The 14,484-nt window shown below is 35.3% G+C and overlaps 1 protein-coding gene across 5 annotated transcripts in view; it reads left to right on the top strand.

Annotated features, from left to right (window-relative positions):
- The window catches only part of CLHC1 (clathrin heavy chain linker domain containing 1), a 33,119-nt gene extending 18,901 nt beyond the window's left edge, over positions 1 to 14,218 (top strand). For 4 of the 5 annotated variants that reach the window (XM_010951865.3, XM_010951864.3, XM_074341152.1 and 1 more), the window contains 4 exons: positions 1,258 to 1,432; positions 7,516 to 7,715; positions 12,454 to 12,633; positions 13,919 to 14,218. In XM_010951865.3, coding sequence (XP_010950167.1) covers positions 1,258 to 1,432; positions 7,516 to 7,715; positions 12,454 to 12,633; positions 13,919 to 14,115 — 752 coding nt within the window. In that variant the 3' untranslated portion in view covers positions 14,116 to 14,218. The remainder of the gene's footprint in view (positions 1 to 1,257; positions 1,433 to 7,515; positions 7,716 to 12,453; positions 12,634 to 13,918) is intronic. The other variant, XM_074341151.1, reaches the window with a different exon arrangement.
- The last annotated feature ends 266 nt before the right edge of the window (positions 14,219 to 14,484 follow it).

Below are 14,484 nucleotides of genomic sequence, written 5' to 3'. Positions count from 1 at the left end.
TGTTTTTGTATGTAAAGTCAATGTCTGCTAGGCAACATATACTTGGATCTTACTGTTCTATACAGTTTGACAATCTTTGCCTTTACCTGGGGTACTTAGATCACTTACACTTAATGTGATTGTTGACTTTTATTTGTTTTCTATTTTTCTTATCTCTTCTTTGTTACTTTTTTTTCTCTTTTTCTGCCTTCTTTTGGATTAGTTGAATTCTTTTTTTGAAAAAACTATATAATATATTTGAATGTTTGCCCAGAAAGCACTTGAACTATAAATAACTACATAAATGTCATAATTACCCTGCTCAATACTTAAAGGATTCATGAAAAAAATATCAATTCATAGCACATGGCACCCTGAACCATGAGAGGCAAGTTGAAGGATGTGGGATGAAAGACTTCATAGTTGAGTTTTTTTATTATTCCATTTTTCTCCTTTGTTGATTTATGAGCTATAATTCTTTGTTGTCTTATTTTGGTTGTTGCTTTAGGGTTTGTAGGTTATATCTTCAACTTATCACATTCTACCCTCAGGTGATATTATACTACTTAATGCATTGTATCAAAACAATATACAATTTAAACCTTCAACAACGTGGATTTGAAGTGTATGAAATGTTTTTCAATAAATACATAGTGTAGTACTACATGATTCATGGTTGGTTGAATCCACAGATGTGGAGCTGTGGATATGGAGGGCCAACATGGATACATGTATACATGTATTTTTGACTGTTCTGGGGTCAGTACCCTCAACCCCTGCATTGTTCAGGGATCAACTGTACTTCTAAATGCTTATATTCATAGCATTTACCATTTCTGATCTTCATTCCTTTGTGTAGATTATATTTCTATCTAGTGTCATTTTTCTTCTGTTTGAGGGGCTACCTTTAACCTTTCTTATAGTGCAAGTCTTCTGGTAGCATTTTCTTTGAGTTTTTTTAAGTTCCTTCTGGAGGCACTGATGGAGATTCCATTCCATGCTTCTCCTAGCCTCTAGGTGGCTATCAGCAGTCTTTGGCCTTCCTTGACGTTTAGATCCATCACCCCAATCTCTGCCTTGGTTTTCACATAGCATATGATATTTAGTCATTATCCAAAATACAGTTTAAGCCATAAGCATTAGTTAAAAGTTATAAATGTGTAATTTTAGATTAAAATTTTTAGAAAATGCAACAAGATGAAAATAATAACGTGAAGTAAGAAAAAGCAAACTAGTACTTGACAGTATTTGACTCAAAAACTTTTCTTCCCTTTGTAGCTGTTGGAAAAACTAAAGGAAAGCCTTTTCCATTACTCTTATTTTTTGAGACTATCTTTAGCACAAGCCAGGCTTTTAGACATCCTATAGATGCAAAACTAACTCTGGAAGGAATCAAATGTGGACTATCTGAAAAACGTTTAGATTTAGTTGTCAATTGGGTCACCCAGGAAAGGTAAGCAAAGTTAAGCTTTTAACTTAATTTTGAAATTTAGTTAATAAGGTTGTTTGTTCTTCTCAAAATTGTAATAGTTTTCATATCAGTATGTTATTTGAGCATTTATTTCAGGTCTTTATTGCAATTAATTGGTCAGAAAGTATTTACTAAGCATTCAAGGATGGAGTAATGGGACCTAGTCACAATGAACCCAGAACAGAAGTTGACTTACATGAGATGATTCATGACCACTTAATGGTGGATGGAAGTTGATCACTAAGGATAGAAAAGGAATTTTCAGTATCATTCTGCTCAGAGGGGTAAAGCAGGAACCTGGTTTTGGACAGGCTGTGAATACATGTAAAGAATAAACCTAGGAGGAAATTTATAAGCAGGAGGGACATGGACCAATGTAGCATTTAGAAAAACATACAAACCAGCTAGGACAGGCAGGAGGTGACTTCTTGGAGTTGAGTCTCAGTACAAATTGGTAGATTTGTACCAGGGTTCCCTTAGGTTGGGTTCCCTGGAACCAAAACCGGACACAGTAATTTGAGTGCACATGGTTAATAGAAGGACAGCTTTTCAAGAAGCACCTGTAAAGGAATGAGTGAAGCAGGAAGGGGAAAGAGCTAACCAAGGATGTGACCTCAGACAAGTTCTAGTGTTGGCCTTATTTATGCTCTGAAGCATAAAACACATCACAGAGCTGTTCCTGCTTGAGGCAAGGGGACTACCTTCTGTGCTTCTTTAACAGTCAGTCAAGGGTTTTACACTACCTGGATGGAGTGGGAGTCCATATCTTCCTGGGCATGGTGGCTCCTCCTAGCCCAGGGCAATTCTCTGTGGAAGGGAAGGATCTATGAGCCATTGGCATCCAACACCTGGAGCAGCTGGGGAAGAGTGTGCTGGCCCAGGAAGGAAGATTTGGGCAGGACAGCAAACAGCATCTACCTTAGTCAGCCATGTACGCAACACAGATCTGTTTGCTTCTCATGTTTAAGTTCACTACGTGCAGGCACAGCTTCTTCAGGATGCTGTGGTCCTAATTCTGGGGGAATCTTATAAGAAGAGGGTTAGTGGAATGAACTATAGCCCTTGATGTTAGGTTCTAGGGCTGTAATTTGGGTTTTTACAACTTTATTGAGATACAGTTTATATACAATAACCTATACATATTAGATGTATACAATTTGATGAATCTTTAAAAAATATCATTATGGAGATATAATTGATACTCAGTAAACTGCACGTATTTAAGGTGTGCAATTTGACAAGTTTTGACATATGTATACACACATGAAATTATCACCAACGAGAGAGTAAACATATCCATGACCTTCTAATGTTTCCTTATGTCCCTTTATAGGGCCTCCTCCTTCCTTCTACCACCTCATTCTACCTACCTCCCCATCTCTAGATAACCACTAGTCTACTTTCTGTTACTCTACATTAGTTTTCATTTTCTAGAATTTTATTTATATGGAATCACACATTTGTGTATTCTTTTTTCTTTTTGGTCTGGCTTCTTTCACTTATAATTATTTTGAGATTCATCCATATCAATTAGTACCTCATTATCTTTCTCCTCTGTTGCCCATTTTACATTCTTAGACTTCTTTTGGTCTCAATGGCTTGTCTGGTAGGATGACGGTGGTTATCATGCCTTTATCAAACCATGGTTATTGATTTACCCACTAACAATTTTCAGTTAGCATGGGGCTACCCAGAGATATCCCAGTAGATCATCTACCACCCATAACAGACAACTGTATACCATTTGAAAAACAACTGTTGGGTCCTGCAGAAGTTGCAGTGTTTATCTATGGAACATCAATGACTGTGCAACTAGAAATACTTATCATTCAACTGTATTCTGACAGACTCACCAAGTCATAAGGTCAGGTGAATCATAAGAGTCCATCCAAAATCAGATATAACTAAGATCATGCTCAAGCAGGTCCGGAGCATGCGAGTAAGCTTCATGAACAGGTGGCCCAGACCCCATGTCAACTACCACTGCCTGATGAATACTGCTTCCATGGCTCACACCTATAGGCTTATGCAAGGGTGTGGTTACCTAGGACCAGCAGGCAGAGGAAGAAAAGAACCCAAACTTGGTTCGTGGAAATTTCAGATGGTATCCAGGTGATGCCAGCTTGTCACTCCATCTTTTGAAGATGGAGTAACATCCTTCAGGATGAAGTGTACTCCTTAAACAATGATAATTATATGGTACTGTATCCCCAGCAGGTAGAATTCTTGGATCTAGGAAATAAAGAGTGGCCCTGCTCGACTGTCACTCCCAAGAGTCTGCTTAGAGAGTGTATTAGTCAGGGTTCTGTAGAGAAACAAAAAATATATATAAAATAAGAAATTGGCTCATATGATTATGGAGGCTGAGAAGTCCCAAGATCTGCAATCAGCAAGACCCAAGAGAACAAATGGTGTAAATTCCAATCTGAAAGCCAGCAGCCTCGAGACCCAAAGGCAGGAAAAGACTGAGGTCTTAGCTAAGTATTTAGGCAGGAGGAATTCTTTTTACTCAGCCTGCCAATTAAAATTTACTGTCTTCAAATACATTCTCCAACACCCCCAAAATAATATTTGACCAAATATCTGGGCCCAGTCAAGTTGACACATAAAATTAACCATCATAGGGAGTTTGTGTTTCCCATGCCTGCAACTTAGGCTGTGTGAATGTGGAAGTCCCGATTGACTTTATCATGATAATGTAGTACTGTTACTAGGCGGCAGGGCAGAGGGAAGTGTTTGGCACTCAGGTTCCCTATTCCCTTGAAGAGAACATGATACCTGCATTTGGGTGCATGTCATTTACTACTCCTTGGGAAATTTTGTAAGGAAGGAGTGAGATAGGAAAGGGAAGGGGAAAGAGCCAAGCAAGGATGTGAATTCGGGTAAAGTCTAGTATTAGGCAGTATTACAGGGAGAGAGCAATAGAGCATAAACCAGAGTTGTTTCCCCTTGATTATGTGACTGGCTTTTTGTATCCCTTACTTGTCAGTCATCAGCTCTAGACTACTGAGGGGTTGAAAGATAGGCATAATTTTCTCGGGGAGGTGGCCCTAGTCAACTGAGGACAGTTATTTGGAGAAGTGGGCAGCTGTGAGCTGTCAGTAGTCAGCTGGAGAAGGGGCACTGGTCCAGTAAAGGGGACCTGGGTGAGGCACCAAAACAGTGCCTACCAGCTTATGAAGTTCAATCTGAGGATAAATACCAGCTGCTTTTGCTGGGTCTATGTGGACATGGGTTGAGCTGTGAGAACTGGAAGGCTGAGTGAGGAAAGGCCTCCCTGTCATCTCTAGTAGCTATAGCCTGCTTACTTTGCAGCCTAAGGGCTGTGTCTACTTGGCTCTAAATGCTTAGGGACATAGACTACATATTAGAGAGTAGTTATCATTTTCATCTTTAAGAAGCGTATCATAAGGGAGATAGATGGACAAATGTAAACATTCCCTAAATAACAAATCTATGACTTAGAAATGTCCCAAACATAAAAATGGCAAGTTTGCATACTGTTGCCTATTGCCACGCACCCCAAATTCACCATTTCCCTGAACAGCTCTGGATAGTCATAAGCTGTCCTGAATTGATGGCACTAGGGTTTACCACTGCAAAGGATCTTTCTCTCGCTCCCTCTTGTTATGCCTTCATTTACTGTTCACATAACAGTTCATTCTTTTTTAGGAAACTTCTTCATACGTGCACCCTTCTTTTCAGTCTTTGCCTCCTTCTTTCTTCCTCTGCTTGGTCACACTTCTACAATCCACATAGAAGTACTTGTCAGGGAGCACTAGAAATGGTTCAGACGTGAGGACATCGTCAGAAAGTTCATGTTCATCACTAACACTTGCTGTCTTGTGCAAAGACACGTGAAGCAAGATTAATTTCCTTATTTATACCGATGGTTATAGGCCCATTCTGCCTCTTAGTTGTAAGAATTAAAACTTTTGTGCAGTTCCCTGAGTGCATAAATCGGGTAAAGTGCCACTACTTTTAAGGATCCAGAGGTGATATAACAGAATACTCAAGGAAATTCACTTTTTTTATTCTTAGCTTCTGTCCTCTGATCTCTGACTGATGACCTGGCCTCTACCACATAGCTATGTGAAAAGTTCTTCAGTTCTTTTCCTGAAGCTCAGCACAAAGCCAGCCCTAAAGCAGCCTGGTTTATAGACTAAACTTGGCTCTCTTAGTCATTCTTACCTGGGAAAAGTCTAATCACTTGACCCACAAAGCCTAAATTTAAAAAATGATGCTTTACTGCTATTAATGTCTCCAAATTGCAGATATTTCTCCTAGAAAGGAAAAATATCCTCTGAAATATTAACTTTACAGACCCAATCCTATAAAATAACACTAAATGAATACCATGCATAGCTTTAGTGATTATATATAAGGGCATACTCTTATTTTGACTGTTAAAGATTTACAGCCTGGTTTGTAATCAAATATGCCTTCATTTACTAGTGGAGTGAAACTTATTTTATTAGTCATTTGTATTCTCCAGAGACAATCTGATCTCAGATCCACTTTGTGAAGTCTCTGAAAGTCAGGGTGGGGAGAGCCAAGAAAGGGGCTTTGGGAGAACAGAAACAGAGTATGATGAGGTGATTAAGGGGAGAAAAGGGGAGGGAGGTTCCTAGGTTCATTTCCCAGCTTGATCCACAGTACTTGACTACCTCTCTTACCCCCAGGAGTAGAATCCTTTTTTTCTTTCCCTTTTTTGCCTTCAGGGCCAATTCCGTTCTTTTGGGGCTTGATCCTCCACCTCCCTTTGTATATTTTTCTTTTTAATCATACTCTTTGTTTCTGATTAGCCTTTTGGAAAGTGACTAGCCAAGACAGAGCGACCTTAGCCTCACCTTCTCTTAGGTGGAGCAGCATCGTGAGGCTGACCACTTAAAATCATGAAATAATGGTATTAATAAGAGAAATAAATACTAAAATACTATTATTTTCGTGTTGCTCCAGTATTGCAGTCACTACACCAACTGAAATGGCTTGTTCAGCCTCAGGAAATGTGGCTGTAGATACCAGAACTTATATTTTGGTATTAAAATATGGAATTACTAAAAAATTGATTTGTACTCGGAAGCTGCCTTGTGATTTTAGAACTTCCTCTCTGCTGCCCACCTCAGCACACACAGAGGGATCTTCATCTCCTGAGTTTTCAGTAAAGAGACATTTTGTAGGAGTTTCAAAATTTCATTTTAATGTTATTGGCATTTTGTTGCATGTATACAGGCAACAATATTATGTGAAATTTTTCTGTAGCTATTAATTAAAAATATAACTAAAGGGTAATTTCAGTACAGCCAGTAATTAGAAGTGATACCTTTAATCATACCCAAGTGTTCTTGGCTTACGCTGATAGTTTCTAGGTGGTTACTGTCTAGTACAGATGGTTCCTTTTAATTGTGTATGAAGATAGTACACTAAAATTGATGAAAAATGAAGTGTTTTCAGTTGAGCCATCTCAAAACAACTACTTCTTCAGTCTCTCCTAATAAACAGTTATGTCCTTCCCTTCACCACCCATTGTTTCTTACAAGTCTATAACAACAACAACAACAACAACAACAACAAAAGCAAACCACTGCTGTCACACGTTCTGTGTTTTTCTTTTAGTACAAATGCTTGCAAGATCTCCTGCTAATTTTGAGCTAAAATTTTTATCACTATCTTTAGCCAACATTTAATAATTTCTTACATCCTACAGGGTTTTAGAATCTAGATCATTGCAGAGAACATTGAGAGCCTCAATTATAAGATAATTTTTGTTTACCTTTAAATTTTAAATCCCACCAGTCCTCTCAGCAGAGTTTTAACCTTGTTTGTAAATTTTTTAAAAAGTTGAGTTCAGTTTCACCAAACTGACTTCCCCCAAAAGAATACCTGCTGATTGTTGTTGTTCTTATTGTTAAATCTTAGCTATGTTTAATTGCATCAATTGCCTACTTGGATTTCTTACAGACCATAGAAAAATCCAGTCTACTGTGCTGAATTTTTAAATATTTCATTTCTATCTACTCAACAAGAACTCACTAATGTGTGCCCTGTTGATCTGCTTGCTCTAGGCTGACATTTTCTGAGGAGGCTGGGGATGTGATTTTTGATTATGGGGAGCAGGATACTTACAACAAGTCCAAGTGCCTGGCTTTAGCTCAGATTATCTATAGTGAATGTGGTCTGCACAAGAAAGTTCTTCTTTGCCTGTGTAAACAGGGTCAAATTCATGGGGCCATGGAATACATACAACAATTCAAGTTTACTTCTGGTAAGTAGAAAAGCCTACTTATTTGTCACACATTCGAATTTTGGACTTGAATTGTAGGATCACCCATGATAGTAGGCAATATTTTGGGTTTACATTATGAAATTTGTTTTGCATATACTGATAAGTAGATTTCTTTTGTAATTTTCAGTGAAAACAGATAAGCTGGAGCTGATTGACTTTAATGCTAACCATTCAAATACATTATATATTTCCTCAATACATAAACTTTTGATAAACTTGCAGATATTTGGACCATGCTACTTAAAGAGTTTAAAAAAAATAACTTATTCGTAATATATAATGTTCTGATCTATGATAAGCATTAGAAATAAAGGATTAGTGAAATAATGTTTATTTAAAAATTTTGAAACACCTAGGTTGCAACTGGGTTGTGATCTGAGAAAATTGTGGGCCTTATGATGACCCTAGTTGAATGAGCTGATCTCTTACTATGAATCTAGTTAATGTACAGGCAGTCCTGACATATCCCCATATCCCAGACCTGTGTCAATCCTGATTTTGCAAGCTGTTTACTCCAGTTCTAAGAAGTTGCAAAATGGAACAAAACAGCACTTTTAGGTCACATTTTTCCAGGAAAAGGGATCCTTTAGGATTACTGAATCTGATCACTTTCAAAGAGTAAATTGACTTTTATTTAGAATTTATTTTTTAGGTTATTAATTTCTTCATTCATTATGTAACAGCATGCCTGCTACCATTAGTGTAATAATAGCTAGTAGTTCCGCTTTTTATATGCATTAGCTCACTTAATCCTCATGTTAGCTCTATGAAGTAGGTTTTGTTATTATCCCTGTTTTATAAATGAAAAAAAACTGTGTCCACTGAGAGGCTAAGGCGCAGAGATAGAAACAAATTGCCTGTATACACACAGCAATGGAATAGAATATGTCAGTTACTATACAATATGTATGTTGAATAAATTATATATTTTATTATTATTATCTAAGTTATACAGATTCAGTTTTTGTATTCAGTATTATTTTTCCATAGAATTATTTTAGAGTTTAGACATGGAACGTTTTAATTGCCTTTAGAATTTTTTATTGAACGAAGTGTGAAGATTTTTTTTTTTACTTGCAAAATTTGCCTTATGTGAGTACACAGAAACAAGATTGACTCGGGGGTGAGGAGAGATGGGTTCAGCTCAGTGGTAGAGCGCGTGCTTAGCATGCACGATATTCTGTATTCAATCCCCAGTACCTCCATTAAAAATAAACTAAATATAAATAAACAAATAATTGTTTAAAAGATTGACTCATTATTGTATTATTCTGTAGTGCATTTCACTATAAAATAATTAAATATACAGTCAGCCCTCCGTATCCACGGGTTCTGCATCTGTGGATTCAATCAATTTCAGATTGAAAATATTCAAGGAGAAAAAAATTCCAGAAAGTCCTCAATAGCAAAATTTGTATTTGCTATGTGGTAGCAATTATTAACATAACATTTGCATTGTATTTACAACATTTATTAGTATTTACATTGTATTAAGTAATCTGGAGATGATTTAAAGTGTATGGGAGAATGTGTGTAGATTATATGCAAACACTATGCCATTTTGTATAAGAGATTTTTTATATAAGAGACTTGAGCATCCTCAGATTTTGGTATCTTCAGGGAGTCCTGGAACCATCTCCCTGGACACCAAGGGACAACTGTATATTATAATAATTTAAGAAATAATAACACTACTATATAATTAGAACCTTGATATTTATCCGCAGGATTTATTTAACATAACATCATAAAGTGAAAATAATTTTAAACACAACACCATAAAGTAAAAATAACCTGAGAAAAATTAAACTTAAAAGGTAGAAACAATGTTGGGAAAATTACTTTGTTTATTTTACTTTTAAATGAGAAACAACCACAGCTTTCCGAAGTATCATCTTTGGCCTCGGGACAGATTCAGTTTGTGAATACCTTCTGGTTTCAGAAGAAAATGTTCTCTTTCAGTTTTAGACTATCAGCTTTACATTTACAATTCGAAGAAATAAAACAAAAACAGTAAAGTCCTAAAAAAGTCTTCTGTTCCAAAAGCATAGATCTGACTAACAGAACATGTGTTTTAGAAGTAAAGATTCTTTTTGTTTTTCCTCCTACGAGTAATTTCTAGAATACAGCCTGAAATGATTTGTTTGTTCACCTTCCTCGATATCATAAAACAAGTGAATGTACCCTTCTGGGCACAGCCTAGAGCTGGAATTCTAGAATTGGAAGCTAAGAAATACTCTAGAAACTGAGTTATTCTAGATCAGAGGCTCTCAAACCTTCTGGTCTCAGGTCTCCTGTATATCTTTAAAAAAGCATTTAAGATCCCAAAGAGCTTTTATTTATGTGGGTTCTATCAGTTGATATTTATCCTATTAGAAATTAAACCCGAAAAGGTTTTTAAAGTACAGTTCATGTACAATATTATGTAAACTACAGGTGTGCAATATAGTGATTCACAACTTTTAAAGCTTATACTCCATTTGTAGATATTATAAAATATGGGCTGTATTCCCCATGTTGTGCAGTATATCCTTGTAGATTATTTCATACCTCATAGTTTGTACCTCTACCCCTATATTGCTCCTCCCTGCTTTTCTCTCCCCACTGCTAACAACTAGTTTGTTCTCTATATCTGTCAGTCTGCTTCTGTTTTATTATATTCACTGTTTGTTGTATTTTTTAGATTTCACATATAAGTGATATCATACAGTATTTGCTTTTCTTTGACTTATTTCATTTAGTATAATGCCCTTCAAGTCTATCCATGTTGCGGCAAATGGCAGAATTTCCTTTTTTATTTATTCATTTAAAATAACAATAAACCCATTATGTGTTATAATAGATAAAATATTTATATGAAAAATAACTTTTCCAAAACGAAACAATTTCAGGAAAAGAGTGACGTAGCTTTACATTTTTGCAAATATCTGTCATGTCAGGCTTAATAGAAGATAGCTAGCTTCCCATATGTGACCCTATATTCAGTCTGTTGTAGTATGTCATGTAGCTTCTGGAAAACACCACTGTATATTTGTGAGAGAATGAGTATGAAAAAGGCAAATCTTAGTATTTGTATGAAAATAGTTTTTACTTTATGGACCCTTTTTTGAGAACTACTGTTCCAGGTGTTTTGAGTTAAACAATACCGGCGTTGGTATATAGACCCTTATGACCTTATTAAAACAGAACATACGTGAGATAAATGATGATTATAACATGTTAAACCAAGGAGTAAGGGAATAGATTCTGAAGTGTTGCAAGCAGAGGGGGAAGGTCATAGGATTTGAACTTGTGTCCTTTCTGATTAGTCAGAGACCATATCTTGCATATAAGTGAGTAAATGTAGGTTAATCAATTCATGGAGAAGGGTATTTGAATACCTGATTGAATGAAATAGATGAGTGAGTTATGAAATGCTGCTGTATAAATAGCTTTACCTTAGTGGAGGCCAGACTGAATGACCATAAATCGTAAATTTCTACCTCTTCTCTAGGGAAAATTTTGAAAATATTTGACTTCATTGATATTGAATTATATCTGCTGTTCCTTGCTTCATCTTTTATCATTTCTCTTTGTCTCTTTATGTATGTATGCATGTATGTATATACACACACATACTGTTCACACACACATACATATTTATTATTTTGAAGGAGCAGTACCATTGATTGAAAGGTCCTGGACTTTGGGCATCAGATGAACTGTTCTGCTTTAGACTATGTGTATAATTCTGAGAAAATTAACTTCTCTAAGCCTGTTTCCTCACTTGTAATGTGAGAATAATAACTGACTTATACTGAAAATTAAATGTAGTGATCTAATATATGTAAGTTCCCAGTACAATGAATATGTGTTTAATAAATACTAGATTACCTTATATTACCTTTCAGAGTGTAATTATGTTAATAGTAGATCTTGAAAGGCTCTCAAAAATTAGTCTGAAAATTACTTCTGTGTGGCCCAAGAATATTTTTACTTTAAAAAATTTAGGAAGTTAACACAAAGTTTATAAATTTAAGAATATGTAAATCATGATTGTAGCTTTAGATTACATCAGTGGTTAGCTAGTAGATTAAACCATATGAAACTGCTTTTGTTTGGAGTCAAAAATGGTCAAATTTAGGCAACTTCATATGGCTCAACCTCTAGCTACTTGAACTAGCTAATGACTTCTTAAAATCTTCATTTTTGAGTTTCTAAATACTCATATTTTTAGGGAAAAATTATTGAACTCCTTTTCTGTGCAAGGCACAGAAAGAAAAATATTATATTCACTAGCAGTTGGCCCCCAAATGAGCAACAAGATGTAGACAAACATAATGTAGCATTATATAGGAGCCTAGAAATTGGAGGCACCAATTCTAGCAGTTTAAGATGCAAAAACAGATCCAAAAGATTAAGTGACTGATGGAACTATGATCAGAATTCAGGTTTCCCGATTGTCAGTCTGGCCCTTTTTTATTACACCACATCTCTTTTCATGACAGTTCTTTGATAAATTTTTCTTCCTGGTACTCTTTGGTAGGTAGTTTTCCTTTGTGTTTTGCTATGCTGAGCATGATTTTTTTTTTTTTTTTTGATTGCAGATAGTAATGTTGAAATCATTGAGGGTTTTAGAAGGATTGGAAAAAGAAGTGTTGATTGGCAAGAATAGATATTAGCTAGTTGATGTATCGTATTAGGATGTTGAGACATAGTTTTTCATTTCTGTTTTCAGATGACCTGATGCAGCTAATAAAGTTATGTCCCCACACTGAGTTAATTCAGTGTCTCACTAAAGAATGGAATGGGAAACCACCATCTTTATCTTTCAGTCTTGTTATACTTCATCTGTTCTCCGTAGATATGAAAAAAGTTGGCGTTAAGCTACTTCAAGAAATAAATAAAGGTGAGAAAGGTAAGTAGAGTAAGATGAAGAAATAGTAGTGGGTTATTTAGGGAAAGGATCAAGATTATTATGTTTAACTCTGTCTTCCTAAGAGTTCCTTCTTGGCAAGAGTTAACTTGAGTCTATAAATGTAAAAACTAACATGTCAATAATACTCTTTTGGCAAAGTATATATTTCTTGAGAGGATTAGGATAAAGAGAGACTCTTTATGAAGCTTCAAGGGAACATCATAATAATTATAATAATTAAGACTACTCTAAAAACTTTATGTATATTAACATATGTGTATATATAGTAATTTTTTTGTATGTTTTAGATGGTATTTAGACAAACTTTATATTTTTCACTCCTAAACCAAGTATTTACTCTGAATCTAACTCTGCAGTGGGATCAAGAATAAGTAATTGGATCTCACTTTTTCCTTTCCTTTCTCTAATTTAATATAGAAACTTGAGCAGACAACTTGATTTTAAATTAAGAATGAATAGTAAATAACATGAAATATTTGGGAAGATAAATTAGAAATTGTCATTACAGATATCAGATAAAACATTGTATTTGATAGAAAAATAATAATCATAGTAGAAATAAAATAATAATAATTACAATATCCTAAATAGAGATCCTCTTTCATCAAGTATCGTAAGTAATGCAGGTAATAGATAAATGAGTTTCATAAATAGTCCCAAAGAGGGTCACCATACTTGATTTTCAAAAGTAAATAATATCATTAGTTTTCTTTAATAAACAAAATCCTTCTTTTATTTTCTTTAGAAAAATATTTGTTATGGAAGCCCCATCATTAAGAGGTCTCTATCTAGAGATAGGATGGAGGTTTTGCCAAAGAATCTTTAAACGCTGAGGTTACACTAATAGGGTATTTATAAAAGTGTTTAAAGGATCATGAAAACTTGACCTATAAGCCCTCATATATTTGACAGTTTCTACTGGTATCTTATAGACTCTAAATAAGGCTGAGTCCACATTCTTAACTTTCTGAGCTCCCTTCTAGCCTTCAGTATCTGCTAAACTTACCAAGAAGATGACTGGAGGAGTAGAGAATGTGAGAAATGGTAGAGGGTTGAACTGAGGCATGAAATAGTTAATGGAAAAGGAGGAGGAGAAAGAATTAACACTTGAGTACTTGCCGTGAGCTCCACTAAGCACTCCACCTTAAAACTATAGGAATCAGGTTCAATAGTAAGTGAGTTGAAATGATCTATTTTTAAAGAATAGCTAAGTATGGATTATCAAATAAGGGCTATACTATAATAATGTATTTTATTTCCTCAGATGCAGTTAAACATTTTATGATAAAGGATCCATTTTGCTCCCTAGAAAAATGGCAAGAAGTGGCAAATATATGTTTACAGAATGGTTTTGACAAATTATCTAATGACATCATGTCCATTCTACGATCTCAGGCTGGAGTTACAGAAATTTCTGAAGAGGATGATGTAGTCAACTTAATGCAACATGTTTTTTGGTAATTCTACATCTTAACCAGTTGAGGGAGCCTGTACAACATTTTGTGTATATTGGTTGGGCAAACTGACTTTGTCATAACTAACATAAATAAATCTAGAGTATGAAGGTCTCAGAAGCAAATCATGCTTCTTTTGTTATGATGACTTTTAGATTTGTTTTTTTTTTCCTTAGTAATATTTTCTCTTCTTTATTGTAAGAATACAGTATATGGTACATAAAACATACAGAATATGTGTTAATTGACTTTATGTTATCAGTAAGGCTTCTGGTCAACAGTAGGCTATTAGTAGTTAAGTTTGGAGTGGTTAAGGTTATGTATGGATTTTTGACTTCTTGGGGGTTGATGCCCCTAATCCCCATGTTATTCAATG

Source organism: Camelus bactrianus, chromosome 15, assembly GCF_048773025.1.
Source record: "Camelus bactrianus isolate YW-2024 breed Bactrian camel chromosome 15, ASM4877302v1, whole genome shotgun sequence".
NCBI lineage: Eukaryota > Metazoa > Chordata > Mammalia > Artiodactyla > Camelidae > Camelus > Camelus bactrianus.
This window is presented reverse-complemented; position numbering and strand designations above follow the sequence as displayed.